Source organism: Mustela nivalis, assembly GCF_964662115.1.
Source record: "Mustela nivalis genome assembly, chromosome: 3".
NCBI lineage: Eukaryota > Metazoa > Chordata > Mammalia > Carnivora > Mustelidae > Mustela > Mustela nivalis.
Window position 1 is genome coordinate 55799714 of NC_139022.1, and position 19635 is coordinate 55819348.

Here is a 19635-nt window from a genome sequence, read left to right on the forward strand (position 1 = left end):
CCCCAACAGAAGTAAACTGAACAGTTAGATCATTAGTAAAATACTTTAAATATTAACGACCATATAAAATATGGTTGATCCCTGACAACCTGAGGTTCTCTCACTGCTATCTCCAAATACCATAAGAGAGATTTTCATATGACGGGGGAAAAGCTTGAATTTTGAAATGCATGACTATTGAGTCCCTTATCTCAAATTTTAGGTTTCAACCAACCTAGTCCTTGTATTGAATCATTTAAAAAAATCGGTTGAAGCAGAGGAAAATGCTGGCAATGGAAACCTTAAGAATCTAAGACTCAGCTTGTAACCATGGATTCATTACCAAGGTCTAAAAGCATACCATTAAGCATTAGAGATAAGGAAAACAAACATGAAAGAACCTAATCCAAAAGTTCACTAGATCTCAGTCTTTAGAATCAGAAAGACACAAATTTGACTCACACTTCTGTCATTCAGAAGTCAAGTTATTATATTAACAATAACTAGTCAAGTTATTGAAACTTGATAAGCATCAGTATCCTCATCTGCATAGAGTCATCCCCATGTTCAGTATGGTTGAAATGACAAAGTGCTTATACCTGGCATACATTAGGAATTCACAATAATTGCTTGACAACATCTTTCTTTTGATTAAATTATAAGGTTGATATGGATTTGAGGTCTAAATTATATGAACAGGCAATTAAAAAATACCCACACTTCCTGGAATATATATTTCGGCATATTCATTTTACTGTGATTCACTGCAGACAAAGCTGGATCGTTCAAATAAGGAGACATCTAAGAAGATAGTCAAAGCTCTGCCTTCTACTTTGCTGACTGAACTGGTTTCACGTAAAAGAAAGGGGACCTTGAAACACTCTTGTTACAATATTACCCAAAAGATTTAGAAACATGATTTTTAAAAGGTAAAGTTAATATAAACTGAACATAATTTTTAGCCAGCTTTACAAAGTAAGTTCTTGAGAAAAAAGTCACAACTAAATGTCTGTAATAGTAATCTCAATAGTAATAATAATAATACTTTTGCCTGTGGTGTCATTTACTGTCCTAACAAAACAGTACCTAAGTTCACGCTGGAGAAGCAAAGTGTACTGCTAACAAGACTGGATTAGGCACACAAATGAGAACGCAGCACCTTTTGAGTCCTTTTGAAAGGGAAAATGAATAAGGACTGACAGCTTTTATCAAAATGATTGAGAATGATTTCAGACGAATTGAAGAAAAAGGTGCAATGATCTACAGCTTACTACGGTGGCTCATACAGGCAGTCGTAAGTGTGGGTAAGGCAAGTGTGAACAGAAGGTATATCTTCAATGGGGTTGTCAAAATGCATAAGGTGTATTTTTACATTAGAAACAATCTTATATCTGAATAGAAAATAAATCCAAAGGAATGAACTTAGTAAGTAGATCAAGAAAAAAAAATCTAAATTTCAAATATGTGAAAACCTGGAGAAGTCTGCACATGAAGAATAACAGGAAATTCCCAAATAAAATATAAAATAGATTTGACTATTCCCCTATACCTAATTAAACACAATAATCAATTAATCTTTACCAACTGCCCATTACACACACACAGTTACAATAAAATCCCCACTGTGATAATTCCCCTGAGCAAATGCTTCTATAATGAAAACTAACATATCTCTAAGTCTACATCTACAGATACAGAAATTATTCTGATAATATCTCTATCTGGTATGCTATATAATTTATATGCTATTTTCAAGCTGTCACATACTTGTCTCTAAGCACTTCCATATTCACATTTATAGAAGCAGAAATTGTTTTGTTAATATCTGTAGCTGGTAAATATTCCTATGTCATTTTCCAGTCTTAAGTATATCTTACAAATGAGGCAATGCCCAGGAAAGCTTTACTGAACTTATTACATTTTGCCCACGAAGGTGGCCCATCCCCCCAAAAAGTCATTTGGGGAGTGGTGACAAGGTGTGACTGCGTTCGTTGTTTGACTTAAATCAAATCATTTCTGACACAGTTCAAATCCTTAGGAACCTATCTATGGCCAATTCAAACAAATAAACACTCGAATAAGAAAAGTAGAATGAAGTCCTGCTGTCATACATTTCACTTAATAGTTGCTTTCCTGATATATCCGAGAGGAGTATTTGAAAGGACAGTATGTATTTTCCTGTGATGTCAAAATGTCAATTCAAAATCCATCTGTTTTAGCAGAAAAATAATACTTTGTCATAAATGCGAGCTAACAGCCAGTACTCCACATGGCACCCAGAGGAGATTGAGAAAATCCTCTATTGTCCTAGCACAATGTTAGTTATTATTTATAAGGTCTTACAGAAAAAAATAGTTGCTTGACATTCATATAGTTTTCTTAGGAGAAATGTTCCCTCTCCTCAACAGTATTTAAAACATACCTAGGCAGCCAGAACTATGGTTATTTATCTTGATATTGAATTATTTTCCAAAAGCTTGTCATTTTTAAAGAAGAGATGCTAAATATTGATAAGGATTGGTTAGTTCCACAGCTTCCACACCAAGAAGCATAGAGAAAACCAGGAATAAAATAAAACTTTTCTCCCACTGTGCTGTAAATACATTTCATTTAAACCTGGTGTGAATTCCCCTCAAGTCTAGAGTCCTTAGAATTTTAAGACTGGAAGCATATCCAAGCTAAGATTGCCAAATTAGTACCAATTTAGTGCAATTTAAAATTGTGTAATTTTGTATAAGAGAATACAAGCTGAGACTCTTATTTTGTCTAGTGACATGTATGGCTGTTTCCATGGTCTTTATTGCTTCACTATTGATGGTATAACAAACATCTTTTTAAAAAATATTATGCACCTTTCTGGCTAACATGGGGAAAAAAATACCTATAAGAGGCCATTATCAGTCTGATGGGTATTCATCTTTCAAAACATCCCACAAAATTTAAGAAGCTAGCCAAGGAGACCAACTCTCTGTTCATAAATAGAAGTGTTACATTCTAGCCATAACATAATACATAAGATATGATATAGGTATGACCAACGATTCTTTTAAGAACAAGTTTTACTAATAAACATAAAATAATATATAATAAAAAAGCCTGGGACAGTAGGAGATGGGGTAATGATTTCTTAAACAAGTTGATATTCTTGAATTTCATTTGAGTATCTTCGAGGGTTAGAGAAAATTTTCTCCCATCTTCTTCCCAAGGTATAACAAAACACCTTCAGTTCTAGTTCAACAATATCTGGAAAATGCAGATGCGTCAATCCCTATATATTCATGTGTAAAATGAGAGTATTGGATCATACCATTCATTCATACACTTGCTTACTCCTCAAGTATTAATGTGTAAGTAACCACATCGGGCCCGTGCTATACCCTGGGACTACATCCGAGAAGAAGACAGGCATGGTCTCTGAGGCACTGAGGTCCACAGACCATGAGGGAAGACTTATGTTATCCATAGCAACAACAAATACATATTTCAAATGTGATAAGTACTATAAAGAAGCAATGCCAGGTGATATGGGAGCATTTAACAAGGAAACTTGACTTGCACCTGCGGTTGGAGGGGAGAATTTTCCAAGCAGGGAGAATTACATCTGAAAAGGCACTGAGGTGGGGGAAGTGCAGTCAGGTTTGAAAAAACGAAAAGAATATATAGTTGGAACAAAGAGAGTGACAGGGCAACCGGAAAAAGATGGGGCTAAAGGGCAAGATCCTATAGGTCTCCCAGCGACATAAAGGATTTAGAGCTTTATGCAGAAAATGAGGAAAAAGTATTCAAAGATTGTAAGAAGAGTAATGACAAAACCTGATTATCCTTGAGGTTGATCCCTACTCTGAATTTCAATAGGAATGTGGTTTTTTTCCTACTAATTAAAATTGAAGTAAGTAGGGCTAGCATTATTATTATCATTGTCTTACTATAGATATTATGAATTGACCTAGGCACAGAGCTCAGGTTAATAAATTGTAACTTCATTATTATGTTGCTAAACTTAATTTAGCTCACTTAGCCTCAATTCCCCAATTCCCAGGGATGAGATGGTAACTCAGTCTTCACAATTCAACTTAAACACAATCACTTCTAATTTGAATCTTGATCTCCGTTTAGTATACAACTTCATCAAAGAGCGGTCACGCCTTAGGATTCTTCTACGACTTCCATTCCATTCTGACCTTCCCTTCCTTTCTTTCTTGAGGTAATCTCTCTTCTCAAAGGCTGGCTGTATGGTTGGGGATTTGGTCCAGGGCTCCATTCTCAATGTTGTATGTAACACATCTCTTCTAGTCTCCTTATGAGTTGCTGTTATTTTCTGCCGATAGCCTCAATCCAGCCCAAGCATGTATACACTCATCATGCTGACCTAGGCTTCTTGGTTCTCAGATATCCCTCCCCATCTTAAGAGGACAGGACTTTGAGACAGTCCAGCAGGTATATTAGAGGTGCTCTTCTCAGCCTCTGCCGCTCTGTCTCTTTAACAATACACTAAACACAAGTCTTCCAAAGAGGTTTGTAGTTCTCACCAACTATATTCTGTGAAGTCGGTCACATGTGTCTTCTATTCTCAGATTCTCCTAAACATATCTGTGTATGTATAAACTGCCCAGCCCCACTCCTCACACCCACCACCCAGATCACAATTCCAGGCAGCCTCCGAGTTCTAGTCACATTCCCTCTGATCTTCTCTCAACCAGTGATCAAAACTGGCTCCATGTGAATGGGGACAATGCTTTCATGGCATTCATACAGTCTTCCCTAGTGTGCAGTTTGCTGTGTCAACTCTGAGCCCTGAGTTCCCTAGGTTTTGCTCTTGATATTCAGAGCCCCTCTTTTGGAATTCAAACAAAACTGTTCTCTCTGACTAAAGTCTACCCATTCCAGCTCAAAAAGAGGTTCAACTTTCAAACTTTTGACTTCATAGCAGATTTACAAACGTCTACCTATGAGCTCAAAAGTCAAAAATTTGACTCTTTATTCCCTTTAGATTATTGTGCATGCTTGTTTCAGTGGGTAGTATGCCTCAGCCTCCTGATCAAGCTCTACTGGGAGAAAGGTTCCAGGATGCAAAAGAACTATGTAAAAGGTATTCTTTCAAAATGTTAACCCAATAATAAATGATATCTCTGGTATTCTTTCAAAATGTTAACCCAATAATAAATGAGGGACTAAAATAAAATAATAGGGGCACCTGGGTGGCTCAGAGATTAAGCATCTGCCTTACACTTCAGTCATGATCTCCAGGTCCTGGGATAGAGTCCCATGTCAGGCTCCCTCCTCAGTGGGGAGTCCTTCTCCCTCTCTTTCTGCCTCTCTCCTTGTGTGATCTCTCCCTTTGTCTCTCTCAAATGAATAAATAAAATCTTCAAAAAAAAAAAATAGGATCCAAGATTTAAAACATAGCCATCCATGTTAATTTGCAAAGGAATGGAAATAAAACATTTCAGATTTTGTTTCCAAGATGACACTGACTTTCTGATAAGCTTCTCCTCATAAATTTACAACAAAATAAAAAATGTGGCTTAACTATTGACATTTGTCAGGAAATCTAAAAGAAGTCTTACATAAAACAAGGAATATCCTGAGATACAGGATTTGTTCTCTCAGGTTGATAGAATGTCATTAGAATGTCTTTCCTCATAGTTCTGGAACTGAAAGCAGCCAGATCCCAGTAAGGATAAAGGCACATTTTCCCCTAATTTGAGGCATTTCCATTTAAAATAGAGTAACTGCCAATGTGTTGACTCAGGCTTTCCTATTCAAACTGTAGTACCTGAACTACAAGCAAAGGCCTCAACTGAGAGCTTGTTGGAAATGCAAAATATCAGATCCCTCCCCAAATCTAATGAATCACAATCTGCATTTTAATAGAATGGGTCCCCACGATGTGTCTATACAAAATCTAAGAAGCCTGAGGTCTAAAAAAAGGCGTGGGGGGGGGGTATTTTACTAAAGATAGAGGTAACCAATGTAGTAATTAAGAGCTTCTTTCTGAAAATAAAAGGTAATCTTAATATTATGTGCATAACATTCAATGCTGAGATATATAGAGTCACCTAACAAGGTACATTAACGTTGCTCATGAGCCAAGCACAATATATGAGTAACCCCAAACTGTCCATTCTTTCTATGCTGGTATGAATTACCCCAAGTCCACTGGCAAAAATATAGTTTAGGGAGTTTCACTTAGTACAATCACTAGTACTCACTCTGTCTGCTCTAAGTTATTCTGCTGTAGCCTGAAATAAAGTTGGAATCTTTAAGTATTTCTCAGTGAGAATTCCCCCATGATTTCGTGTGTGTGTATGTGTAAAGCTGTGGTTGTAAAGCTAACTGAAAAGCAGGATAGCGCAGTGATACAAAAACAACATCAAAGAAGTGTCATTTTCAAGTCTTTTAAAAATTTCATTGGAACAGTTCCTACATTAAATGAAGTCATGTTGATGAATATGACATATTTGAACATAATCCTATTTTCAGTTGCTCCATCAAAAATCTGAAACCATGTGTGACATGTTTTTCGGTAGTCACAATAAAAGCTTACTGTGATCATTTTCCATCATAACTACTCCCTGATGCATCAACGGATAACCAGGTCTCCAGAACTTTAGTGAGACTTGGAGTTAAGTAATCATTCAGTAACACCTAGTGCAATGTATGGTCTTGGCCCTTGCGGATGCTTATAAATGTTTATTGATGATAATTGTCTTATAAAGCCACCACTATTTGTTATGAATTACCCAGATTGCCTTTTTGGAATTGTGAATGTTCTCTAAATAACTCTACGCTTCATTCTGATTCATCAGCCCTGGCATGGATGTCTATCTTTAATAAGTTCTTCCAAATACGCCTCGGAATACCCAGTTTTGAAAACTTAGCATGCCGTTCCTCTTTCAGCCTTCTAATTTTGTCTATTAATGTGTCTATTAAAGAATATTGATGAATTACGAAGATTAAACTTCAAAATTCATTCTAAATTATTTCTCAGGCAGAAAGAATGACTTGTTCCAGACCATCTGTAATCTCTTAGCTCTTCTGGCCCACAGCACATAGTGGTGAGGCAGCTGCTTGTGTTGGAAATATCATAGATGGCAGTTCTACCACCATCACCACTGCTTTCATGAAGTTTACTGATCTAGAAAGAATTATAGCAGTATCTACTGGCTACTCAAGATTAACTGTGTTTCATTCAAGTAATATACTAGGTGCTTTTCATTTTGTTATCTTGCTTAATCTTAAAAACATCCTATGGGGTAGGTGCTATTATCATCATTATTCATATTTTACAAGTGAAGAAACTAGGGACTTACGCCAAATAGCCAGTAAGTATTATAACCAGGATTCAAGGCCAAGTTGTCCTGCTCCAGGCCTCCTCTCCTTTGAGATTTTCATTACCATGAACTTTGCTTAATATAGTTCCCTATCTTTTTTTTTTTTAATTTTTTTTTTTAAAGAATTTATTTATTTATTTGACAGAGAGAAATCACAAGTAGGCAGAGAGGCAGGCAGAGAGAGGAGAGAGGCAGGCTCCCCACTGAGCAGAGAGCCCGATGTGGGGCTCGATCCCAGGACCCTGAGATCATGACCTGAGCCGAAGGCAGAGGCTTTAACCCACTGAGCCACCCAGGTGCCCCTATAGTTCCCTATCTTAAGCTACCCCATCCAAAGGTGAATAACACTATTCAGGTGAATATAATTAACCTTTAAATTCTTAAAATAGAAACCTACAAACACATATATACTCACAAATACAGGCTTGAAATAGAGCTGTTTCTGAGTCATAAATGCGATACATGAAGTGACATACACCTGGTACAAACCTATAAAATGTAAATGAAATGAGAATTACTATGCCATTCCTGCTGAATAATATCCAGTCTCACAGACATCAATGCAAATAGCTAAATGTACAGGAGAAGAGAATTTGTATTCTCTAAATAGAGCCTACATGTGCATTACAATTTGCATATACAAATGGACCTACACATATGTACCTCTACAGTTAATATACACAAAGGACCATTTTTACTTAAGAAAATCCCGAGGACTTACTGAAATCAGAAGTCCACTTCAGGAATTTGTTCATTCCGTGTGCATGGACATCATTACAGGCTGAAAGCTTATTAACTATAATCAAGAAGGTCCTTTTGGAATTATCTTCCTTAGCCTACTTCCAGGGGAAATCATTTGTAGGTTTCTTCAGGGCAATGGTTATCAACCAAGTGCTCAGGCTCATTTTCAAATATTCCAGACCAAATTTACTGTAATAATGATAACTGCTCTTTCCGTATCCTGATCTTTTTAACTGCTATACATCTTTTCATCTATTTCCATTTCCCTTAGGTAGAGTACAGACTAAGAAATCATCATACCCATTTTTCAATACTATACATCATCAGAAACAATTTTGATAATCATATTATTAGTGTGCATAACCCTATCCTTCACAACTCTACTAAAAGAGTCACCTAAATGTCCTGTTCTTGTTCGCACGCTCTATTTATAACTACAAATGTCAAAGATTCTAAATGAAGTGTATGAGCCTTGATTGATAAAGAGAAATGGCTCTCTTTTCTGGCAAGTAAAAAACAGTTAATAAAATCCTAGCACCTGCTTAAAATTGATCTTTAAATTCTTCAGAATTGTTCCTTTTTAATTCAGGTGACACACATTTGTATCCCTGTTCAGGAATAGTTTTTTAATGCATGATTATTTGGGAGAGATTATTAGATTTATTACCTTTGCTAATGAACACTTAGATAAAAGAGGTATTCTCAAGATAAGTATTCTTATGACATGAACTCTGATTACCATATATTAATTTTCATTTCAAGTTAGAATTATATAAAGAGTGAACCCAGTGGCTTTTACATATAGAAAATGGGACCTCTCCAAAGTACACTCTGCTATAATTCTCAAGGGTCCCCTGTCACATTTGTAATGTAGCATATCAGTAGAACTAGAATTCATCATCGTGAAAGCAATTCCAGAGGTTTAAAGAAGCAGTGGGTACACCCTAAAGACACAGTTTTAATCTCAGAGCTTTAAAATACTGTGTTAGCCCTGTTTCAGTAGGACTGGGGGGACTGGCTTTAAGAATGGTCACTGAATTGGCTGAGATGCCCCTTCCCATATATTCTATACCCCAAAGTCTCTCACTTATCTGCCCCTTTTTCACAGCAGCATTTAACACAGAGTCAAATATAACAGAGAATGCAATTCCTTAGTAACTGCAGGTGCATCTACATCTCCAATATTTGAGACAATGTCACAACATCTCGGTACCAAACAGTGCCACCAGGGCCACGGAACTCACATTCTCTGCAGGGTATGTCCATGTCCTGAGAAGTCTTAGGCTGATAAATATATCATGAAGCCACTGTAACTAGAATTTTAAGAAAAAAATGATTTTGTCTATTCACTGGAATTGAGCAGGAAAAAAAAAAATTAATGGCCTTCATGGTATCTAAGAGTAGAGGTGCCTTATGAGGCCAGTATCACCCCGATACCAAAACCAGATAAAGATACTACCAAAAAAGAGAGAGAGAGAGAGAGAGAACCATAGGCCATTACCTCTCATGAATATAGATACAAAAATCCTCAACAAAATATTAGCAAATTGAATCCAAAAATATATTAAAAAATCATATATCACAATCAAGTGGGATTTATTCCACGATGCAAGGGTGATTTAATATTCACAAAACAATCAACATGATTCATCATGTCAGTAAGAGAAAGGATAAAAACCATATGATCATTTCAATAGATGCAGACAAAAGCATTTGACAAAGTGTAACATACATTCATGATAAAAATCCTCTGCAAAGTAGGTCTGGAGGGAACATATCTTAACATAATAAAAGCGTTATGTGGAAAAACCCACAGGTAACATCATCCTCAATGGGGAAAAAAAGAGAGCTTCCCCCCTAAGGTCAAGAACAAGACAAGGATGTCCACTCTCACCATTTTATTCAATATAGTACTGGAAGTCCTAGCCACAGCAATCAGCAACATAAAGATGTGAAAAATATTCAGATTAGTAAGGAACAAGTAAAACTCTATTTGCAGATGATACAATACTGTATTTAGAAAACCCTGAAGATTCCACCAAAAAACTACAAGAAATGATAAATGAATTCTACAGTCACAGGATGCAAAATCAATGTATAGAAAGCTGTGGCATTCCTATACACTAATAATGAAGCAACAACAAGTGAAATTCTAAGTGGCTCATTCAGTTAAAGTGTCTGACTCTATTCACCCTTGACAGTAATTGGTATCATCAGGATAAACATTTCATTACTTTTTCTGACTTAAAATTGATCCCACAAAAATGTGCAGGCTACAAGAAGATATATGCAATTCATATATCTGACAAAGGAATTGTATCATGAGTATATAAAAAATTCCTACAAATCAAGGTACGGATGTAAATGAAAACAACTCAATTTTTCAAATGGGCAAAAGAAAAGGCATTAAAAAGGAGAGTATCAAATAGCCAGAAAAAAATAAGGTGTTCAACATCAATAGTATCAGGAGAGGAATGCAAATTAAAATCACAATGACATTCCTATAATTACACAGCCACCTGATAGGCTAAAATTCACAAGACTGCTAAGACCGAGTTTTGGCAAGAATGTGGAACAAACAGAATTCTTATACATTGCCAGTGAGTGTGAGGTGGTACAACTTTGAAAAATTGCTAATCAATCTATTTGAAAGTAAAATACATACTTATCTGTATGTATTCTATTTCTAGATATTTATAGTATAGAAATAAAAACATATCTGTGAGAAATCTAGCTAGCTAGCTAGCTAGCTATTATTTTTCATTGCAGATTTATTTATAATTGTCCAAAACTAGAAAAAATAATTCCAAATGTCTATCACAAGGGAGTGGATAAATAAATCATGGTTTTTTCATTCAGTGGTTTATTACTCAACCATTAAAAAAGCCAGAAAACAACTATTTATTGAGACACTACTATGTGCTACACATTGGGATTTACATATAAAAAGCAGTTACAAGAAATTTTGCATATTTTATCTTGAAGGATTTAGAACTTCAGAAAGATTTTATTTCCATTTCTTCTTCCAAATCTACACTACTCTAACCTCTTAAAGAGAAACAAAACAAAATATTCATCAAGCAGAAAATAATTTCCTTTAATAAATTTGTGACCATTCCAAAAGATTAGTATTCACAAAATAAGAGAAATACAACATAAAACTTTTCCCCTAAATCATGTATTTATTTGCTTATATAATAAGATAATTTCATACCTCCAGACTCAAATAAAGTCATGTTTTATCCATACATAAGAATCTACATAACAAATGGTGTCCATGCAATTTTTTATTCTAACTATGGAAGAAAGAATCCCCAGATCTAGACTTTGCCTATAGTTAATTACCTTTTTTTTTTTTTTTATCATGTTTCAACAGACAGGAGCCAACAAGGTACTAGTAAATAATAACAAGTAGATGGTGTAAAATAAAAGCTTCTTAAAATGCTTTCCCAAATATATATTCATGTTTCAAAGACACAGGAAAAGTCTCATAAACTCTCAGTCATGCTGAACATCCAAGCAAACAGGAAAGGCAGAATAGCTTAAATACAAAATGAACGAGCCTACTACTTCTTATATAAAAACACAGATATCCAGAAAAAAATAATAAATTGACAGGATTGTGAACGCTAGGACTTCAAGACACTCTATTTTGGCAGACACTATTTTTGCTCAGTATATAATACTTTACCAAAAGTAGAAAATGGATCCATCCTTAATAGAACAGATGATTAATCTAATCCTTACAAATAATCTCCCTGATATATAATTTCTACTCATTAATGGTTTCTATGCACAAGCAAAACTGTTAAAGGCAAGCCCTTCAGACATACACATACACACTCACACACAAAAAGAAAAAGAGAAAGGAAAGGAAAGGGGAAAGGGAAAGGGAAAAAGAAAAGGAAAAAGAAAGAAATGAAAAGAGCAGGGAAAAGAAGGAATGAATAGCAGAACCCAAAATGGGTAAAATGGGAAAGGCTGATCAGACAAAAGTTTTGGTAAGAATGTGGAGCAAACAGAATTTTTACACATAACCAGCGAGTGTAAGGTGGTACAACTTGGAAAAATTGCCTATCATTCTATTTAAAAATAGATTTTTAGTGAAATACAGTAAATGTGCTTACTACTTTTGAGGAACTACCAGAAAGATGTAAGACCAAAATAGGCTTATAAATGGGGAAGCAATGAAAGCGGTAAGATATCCAAGAGGCAGATTATAAAGGATCTTTTTTTGGAATTTTTTTCTCAGTGTGATCACAGGCCATTGCTGTTTCTGACAAAAATCTGTTTATAAAATATCATGCTTTTTATAGTGAGTAGAGTAGAATAACATAGTGAGAGTTTAAGTCCCAAGGAAAGCAAGAGGTCATTACAGAAATGAGGGGCTGGTAGCTTTATGAGAGCAGTAGCAGTGGAGGGAGGAGAAGACAGGATACATAATGAATACTGAGCCAAACAGATAGGAAAAGTCAGGAAAAGCAAGCACTCAAGGATAACTTCAAAATGTTTGTGCTCAGCAACTGGGTGAATTTTTATTGACAGGAAAGAGTAGAGGTAGAATATAGTGGACAGAGAATGGAAATCCAGAGTTCAATTTGAGACAATCTCAGTTGTAAGGGTCTATTATGTACACATCAAAGTGAAGGTGTCGAGTACACAAACTCAACAAAGTATCTATTATCTATCTATCTATCATCTATCTATCTATCTATCTATCCATAGAGAGAGAAGGGGAGAAGGGAGGGAACTGGTCTAATTGGTTATTATATATTATGTAAAATTATATCTATATATAATTTTCAAAGGCACAGGAAAGCGCCTTTTATATATATGTAAAGTGCCTTTTATAAATCTTATCCATATATAATTTAGAGACACTGTTGTTGAATTAAATTTACAGTATCATGACCAGGTGAAACTGAGTAGAAATTGAGTATAGCATGCCAATTCCTTTTAGTCAATTACTTCTCCATCTCCTCCATTTGGGGCCAGGCAATTCAGGTGATATTGAGACCTAACTGAAACTCCTTGGCTTAAGCAAATCAGAAATTCCATCTGCTTGGCAGTGACTTCAGGTTTGGGTCCAGTCCAGCTTTGGCTATGGGAATAGATGATCTTCAAGGAAAAAGTTTTTCCTGATCTCCCATGAAAGCTATCAGAAAAGAGGTAGTCTTTAGAGAAAAGCTTGAATTAAGATGAAGCTGACCCTGTAGAGGATAAAGTACCGAAATGGAAAGAAACTAAGTACTTGAGGTTGTCTCTGATCAACTATTAATTGAATCCAGTGTATCTCTGAACTCCTAGTTTAAGAAAACCAATAAGCATCTTAACTCAAGCAGATGTTTCAGTTGCTTTTATTGATTTTAATAAGCGTCTGAGACAAAAAATAGAAATAAAGGTAAAAAGGAAGCAAGAAAGGGAGGGAGGGAGGTGGAAAAGATGGGGGGGAAATGCTTTAGTCTGAGTATTACAAAAGAAAAATGAACCAGAGAAGTGTATTCTTTCACTCCCTAAAGTGAGCTTTTATAGACATTTTCTTGCAAAATCTACAAATATTACCAGATGTAGAATAAGACTGAACCTTCAGAGATTTGGTCCTCTCAGGTGGTTAAGATACCCACCAAAAAGAAGAACCTTACTCCTCTTGGTTTTACAAACAGAACTAGACCCCGAGGAAAGTTGGGTGCTTGGTCAATGTTACATTGTCTAACTGCTCTCAGGTACCACATTGTTAGAGAATTCTCTTGCTCCTGAAATTTGCTTCCTCAAGGCACTCTGCAAAAGTTAATCAAGGAATCCTGATGCTTCTGAGAGCCCCACGGCCCACTTGAGGGAAGATTTGTCATCATTGTGTTCTTAAATCTCAATGGAAACGATTGGGACTTTATTGTGTAAGTGTGTTTTTAGAGCACTGTACTCAACTGTTATTTTCAAGAGATCAATAACAACACCATTTAAAGTATTTTTAAAATCCATTTTCAGCCAAAACATAACAACTGACATTTTACAGCACCTGAATTTTCAAGAAATACTCTGAACAAAATGAAACCATTTCAATTAGCATGGCATTAATTCTGCTTTAAAGGAATGGGGAAGGGGGTGGCAGGGCTCCTTTCCCCTTAATTCTCTATGCTGTTCACCTAGACTTGGCCTGAATGCTTGGCAGATGCAGGGGGAGTAATTGAGGATTATGTTTATCCTTTCTGTTGACATCTGGAAAAAAACCCCAGGCAAAAGTCAGCAGCCGTTAATTCAAATAAGTATAGTTCCTTTGACAATGCAATTGAACATCTTTCTTTTTCAAAGATGTAAAGCCTCTTTCTAATCCATCATGTTTTTACCACATCTAAGCTTTGCCACATAACTTACGTGTTGGGAGTCTGTTCAAATAACATTGTAAGTACTTCCTGCATTTCTAATAAAGATGAAGTTATAAAAGAATAATATTTTTCAACAGCCCAATTTTGGTAACTTCACACATACCAGAAACACCTGCCAACTACGTCTACAGGCACCTTGCTTTCTAACATTGTGTAGTTTAATATGCATATGAATTATTCATGAAGTATTCCTAATTGATATTTGTTATTCAGATGAATTGCAAAGCTATAGATCTTTCCATCCTTAGAAAGCATGTAGTCTGGTTTATAGGACATTAGAATAAAATTCAAATATTTATTTATTTATTTATTAGTTTGTTAGTTTTGGCAAGCAATGCTCATTTGTATTTGTGACTGGCAATTTACAACTCTGTCTCCTAAAAAGGCACAAAAGTTGCTAGCCACTAAGGCTGTCAGAGTCATATTCAAAGTGCTTTTGAAAAAGTTCTTGTATCTCAGCTACCTGCTGTGTCAGAGAGCAGAGTATCCAAAGGCTAGAGAGAGAAAGCAAAATATAGATGAGATAATTATCACAGTGGCTACTTAATTGCACTTGAGTAGATACACTTTATAAGGACTATTCAAAACAATATTTGAATTCACAATTCCTTTGTCCTAAAAGCTTATACTCCAATCATTTTTAATAAAACAAAATATATATCATCTGGTGTAAATATATATATACACACACATTCCCAATTCCTGAATTTTAAGTCATCTTTAAATGTTCCTAATGAAATGGAGGCAAGTAACTACATCAACCTGTTTCCTCTGCATTGTCATTTTGTCACAGCTGGGTGTCTTTCCGTTTTAAAGTAGATTTTTAAAAGGTATCAATACCCAGTACTCTGTCCTACCACATCAAAGTCATTTTTCCATAATCAGAGAGGAAAATGCTTTGTAAGGTAAAAAACAAACAAACAAACAAAAAGGGGGTGGGATTATGGACATTGGGGAGGGTATGTGCTTTGGTGAGTGCTGTGAAGTGTGTAAACCTGGTGATTCACAGACCTGTACCCCTGGGGATAAAAATATATGTTTATAAAAAATAAAAAATTAATAAAATATTAAAAAAAAAAAACCCAAAACACACCACCTTAGAATCATGGTTTGATACTGATTTTGTTGAGTTTATAAAATTGCCAAAGCTTCTAGTTACGATCCCTAAAGGGGCCCTCATTAACCAAACCCTGTAAATTAGCCCTTTGCCATGTTCCCATCATTGCTGAAGGTACTGCATCCTGACATGGAATAAAAGAAAACAAAATGGAATCTGAATTTCAAGTGAATAAAAATAATAAAACATTATGATAAGGGTTGTTATGAAATTCACATGAAATAAAACTAAATGTTCTATATTAATTTAAATGCAATGTCATATTAGAAAAAATTATAGTGAGATGCCTGGGTGGTTCAGTTGGTTAAGCTGCCTTTGGCTCAGGTCATGATCCCAGGGTCCTGGGATGGAGTCCCACATCTGGCTCTTTGTTCGGTAGAGAGCCTGCTTCTTCCTCTCCCTACTGCTCCCCCTTCTTGTGCACTTTCTCTCTCTGACAAACAAATAAATAAAAATTTTAAAAAAGAAAAAATGATAGCTAATTTTAGTGTCCACACTGGAGAAATGAAAGATATGTCTTCAGAAAAGGAGTTATGAAAAAATATACTTGAAAGACATTGATATTAAAGCACTATGGAGAATTTAGCAAATTAGTTTGACTTATTTTGTCCTATTCCATCAAAATATTGACACTATAGTTTATGGGATATTTAAAATATCATAACATCTATTTTTAAAACAAAATGATAAATCCCAGTTTTCTCTATTCCACAAAGTTTATTATTTTTCTAGAGGACCTGAAAAACATAGCTATAGGTTTTGATTTAGATCTGATACATTTAGAATGTATCAGATATATAGATAGAATAGATATATAGAATTATGATATATTTAATTCCTAGAGGGAAGTGCCATATAATGAGGATGGGAACCTGAAACCTTAAACTTTGGTGTTGGCAAGGCCAGGACCGAATAAATGTATTTTCCTTCAGAAGTTTCCTCTGTCTCAGGTAATATCAGAATAACTATTTTGATTTTGATATTTGGCCAATATTTAATATTTGGCCAAATACTCCTAAGGAATAAGTATATTATATACACAAATGTGGCAAATAATGAATCTATCTTTTTTTAAATAAATTATTTCATTAAGGTATGTACATTTTTTAAAAAAGATTTTATCTATTTATTTGATAGAGATCACAAGTAGGTAGAGCAGCAGGCAGAGAGAGGGGAGAAGCAGACTCCCTGCTGAGCAGAGAGCCCAATGCGGGGCTCGATCCCAGGACCCTGGGATTGTGACCTGAGCTGAAGGCAGAGGCTTTAACCCACCGAGCCACCCAGGTGCCCCTGAATCTATCTTTAGAGATACACATCAAGCCCCTTCATACACACACACACAAAAAGAGACTGCTTATAATGTTGACGTATGAAAGACAGATGCAGTAATTTTTAACTATCTAACTCTGAAATCAGACTGCTTAAATTCAAATCCCATTTCTGATAATTATTGTATGATGATCTTGGAGAAATTACTTAACTTTTCCACACTTCTCATTTCTTTATGTGAAAATAATCTATCTCTCTCATAGTGTGTTTTGATGATAACAATTATAATGTATGTGAAAGTACTAAGAACAATATACAGCATATATGAAAAACTATGTAGAAATTTTAGCTATGATCATCATTGCACTGATGCAAATAGAACAAGATAGTTTATAACACTAGAATATAAACTTAAGCAATCAGGCAATCAAAATGAAAAACAAAAATTTAAAGAGCAAAAGAAGTAAGATTTTATGCTTGTCTTTACTTTAAAAAAATGCAGATTTGTATTATTTTCATTATGCTTGTATCTTCTATAAAAGCTTTTATATCCATCAAATTGTATCATTTCAAGATTTCCCTAGAGTTTTTCTTCAATTAAGTTCCCTCCCCCAGAAAAATTTAAAATAAAACCAATTGCTAAGAACCTTAGTCATTATTATCTAACTGGTTCCTATGTCTGAGAAGAGTTGACAAGGGAAGACCAAGGACAATAAAACTCAGGCTTAGAACTGTAAGAACTAAAGCAGTATCACCTGCTTTATTTTTGAAGAATTATTTTTTACAAACTGTATGGAGTCTTGCACAAAAGATTTCTTGTTGGGAGTGCAAAATTGAGCTATATACCAATTGGAAGATAAATGTAAATACAGAATCTGACATTCAGATAGGCATATGAGTATCAGAATATAATGTACTCTGAGATAATGTGTCTGAAGAATATCAATTTTTTTAAAGTTAAAAATACAGACCCAGAAAAAGCATATTTAGACATTTGAAACTTAACTTCAACTTAGTGCCTTTCAGAGTTTTGCTAATATATATATATATATATATATATAAATTTTTTTTTTCTTCCCTCCCTGGAGAGTAAGAGAGAGAGGGCAAAGGCAGAGGGAGAGGGAGATTGAGAATCCTAGGCAGGCTCCAACCCCTCGCAGAGGCCAAGGTGGGGCTCTATCCCACAACCCTGAGATCATGACTTGAGCAGTAATGGAGAGTTGGACACTTAGCCAACTGAGCCACCCAGGCACCCCAGGGTTTTGCTTTATATTCTAATCACAGCATTACACATATGTATGCTTATTCATTTACTAGGACTTCCCTGGGCACCTCTTCTCAGTATACTTATGAGTTTTGTGTGATTATTATTATTTGGGACCAGAGCCATCATCTTCAGGGATAGAAAAAAACAAAACAAACAAGCAAAAAATCTTTGTTTTTTCTTAAACACCATTTAAAAAGATTTTTTAAAGAGATTTTTCAAGCATCTTAGCATTTAGTTTAAACTCAAATTCGATTTTTATGTTAACTTCTGTATTGGAATTAGAATGTTCAGTTATTTGTTCGGGTAACTTTAAAAGTCAGGAATGTATTAACCCACTTATTAAGTATTTCCTTAGTTATCAAAATTATCCTTTTTCTTCATTTTGGAATAAATATGTTTACCACATCTAAATAGAGAGCAGTTACTTATTTTTCTTAATTTTTTATTTATATTCATCACTATAGTCTATTCTCACTCATCACTTAGTAACAAGAAAATACACACCCACATCTTTCTACTCCCAAGCTAATTTGCTCCAAAGGGATGTATCATGTGTTGAAAGTCCACCTGGTATTGTGGAGACGGGATTTCCCTAAAAGACATGATGCCAGATGTGTAACAATATGACCTCTACAGTACAAACTACCAAGGGATACCGAACTCAAATACACTGAAATCATAATGAGAAGCCTGACTTCATTGGCAAAACATTCTTCTTAATTATACCAGCTATCTCCTCCTTTATGAGAGAATTCAGTTTCAACATGTCTCCTCGTCCAGAGTCACAACATCAGTACCCCCAAAATTAGATTAATATTCTGCCTTTTGTTAGAGTAGCTCAAAAGACGTTTACATTTATAATTATTTCATGTCTTTATAAGTCTTATTTTCTTCAAGGACAAGGTAGCAAATAGGTTACTCCTCACAAACTTTACTGTGTATTGTTTGTTTCTTTTATCATCTTTGTCATACTTTTTATTTACCTTAAACTAATCAGATATAAAAAAATTTCTGATACAAAAAGTAATCATGGAAATAAAAGCATATTTCCACATAAAAAGTTGGACAGGAATGTTCATAGCAGTACTATTCATAATAGCCAAAAAGTAAAAACTAATAACTGATGAATGAATAAACAAAACGTGGCATATTGGTACGAAAAGGAATAAAGTACTGATACATGCTACAAAATGGGTGAACATTGAAAATATTTTGCAAGATGAAAGAAACCAGTAATAGAGACCATTTACTGTTGGATTCTCTTTATATGAAAGGTCCATCATAAGCAAATCGATAGAAGTGTTTATCCCTATAAACACGATAGGGATGGCCTTGAAAGGTAGGTTACTAAGTGGGGAACCATTGCAATAGGTAGGGGGTTCATTTTGGAAAATGTTCCAAAATGGAATGTGGGGATGGTTGCCTAAGCCTGCAAACATACTAAAAAACATCAAATTATATAATTTAAATTGGGGAATTGTATTATATATGGAGTGTGTGTCAACAAAACTTTTTTTTTAAGTAATAGTAAACTTCAGCTGTACT

The 19635-nt window shown here is 35.0% G+C and overlaps 1 protein-coding gene across 6 annotated transcripts in view; it reads right to left on the bottom strand.

Moving 5' to 3' along the window:
* The window catches only part of LOC309861173 (uncharacterized protein), a 734084-nt gene that overhangs the window by 218515 nt on the left and 495934 nt on the right, over positions 1 to 19635 (bottom strand). For all 6 annotated transcript variants that reach the window (XR_014309798.1, XR_014309799.1, XR_014309800.1 and 3 more), the window contains one exon: positions 7729 to 7802. Coding sequence is in view for 2 of the 6 variants with exons in the window: in XM_082723834.1 (XP_082579960.1) it covers positions 7729 to 7802 (74 nt within the window). In the remaining 4 variants the exon portion in view is untranslated. The remainder of the gene's footprint in view (positions 1 to 7728; positions 7803 to 19635) is intronic.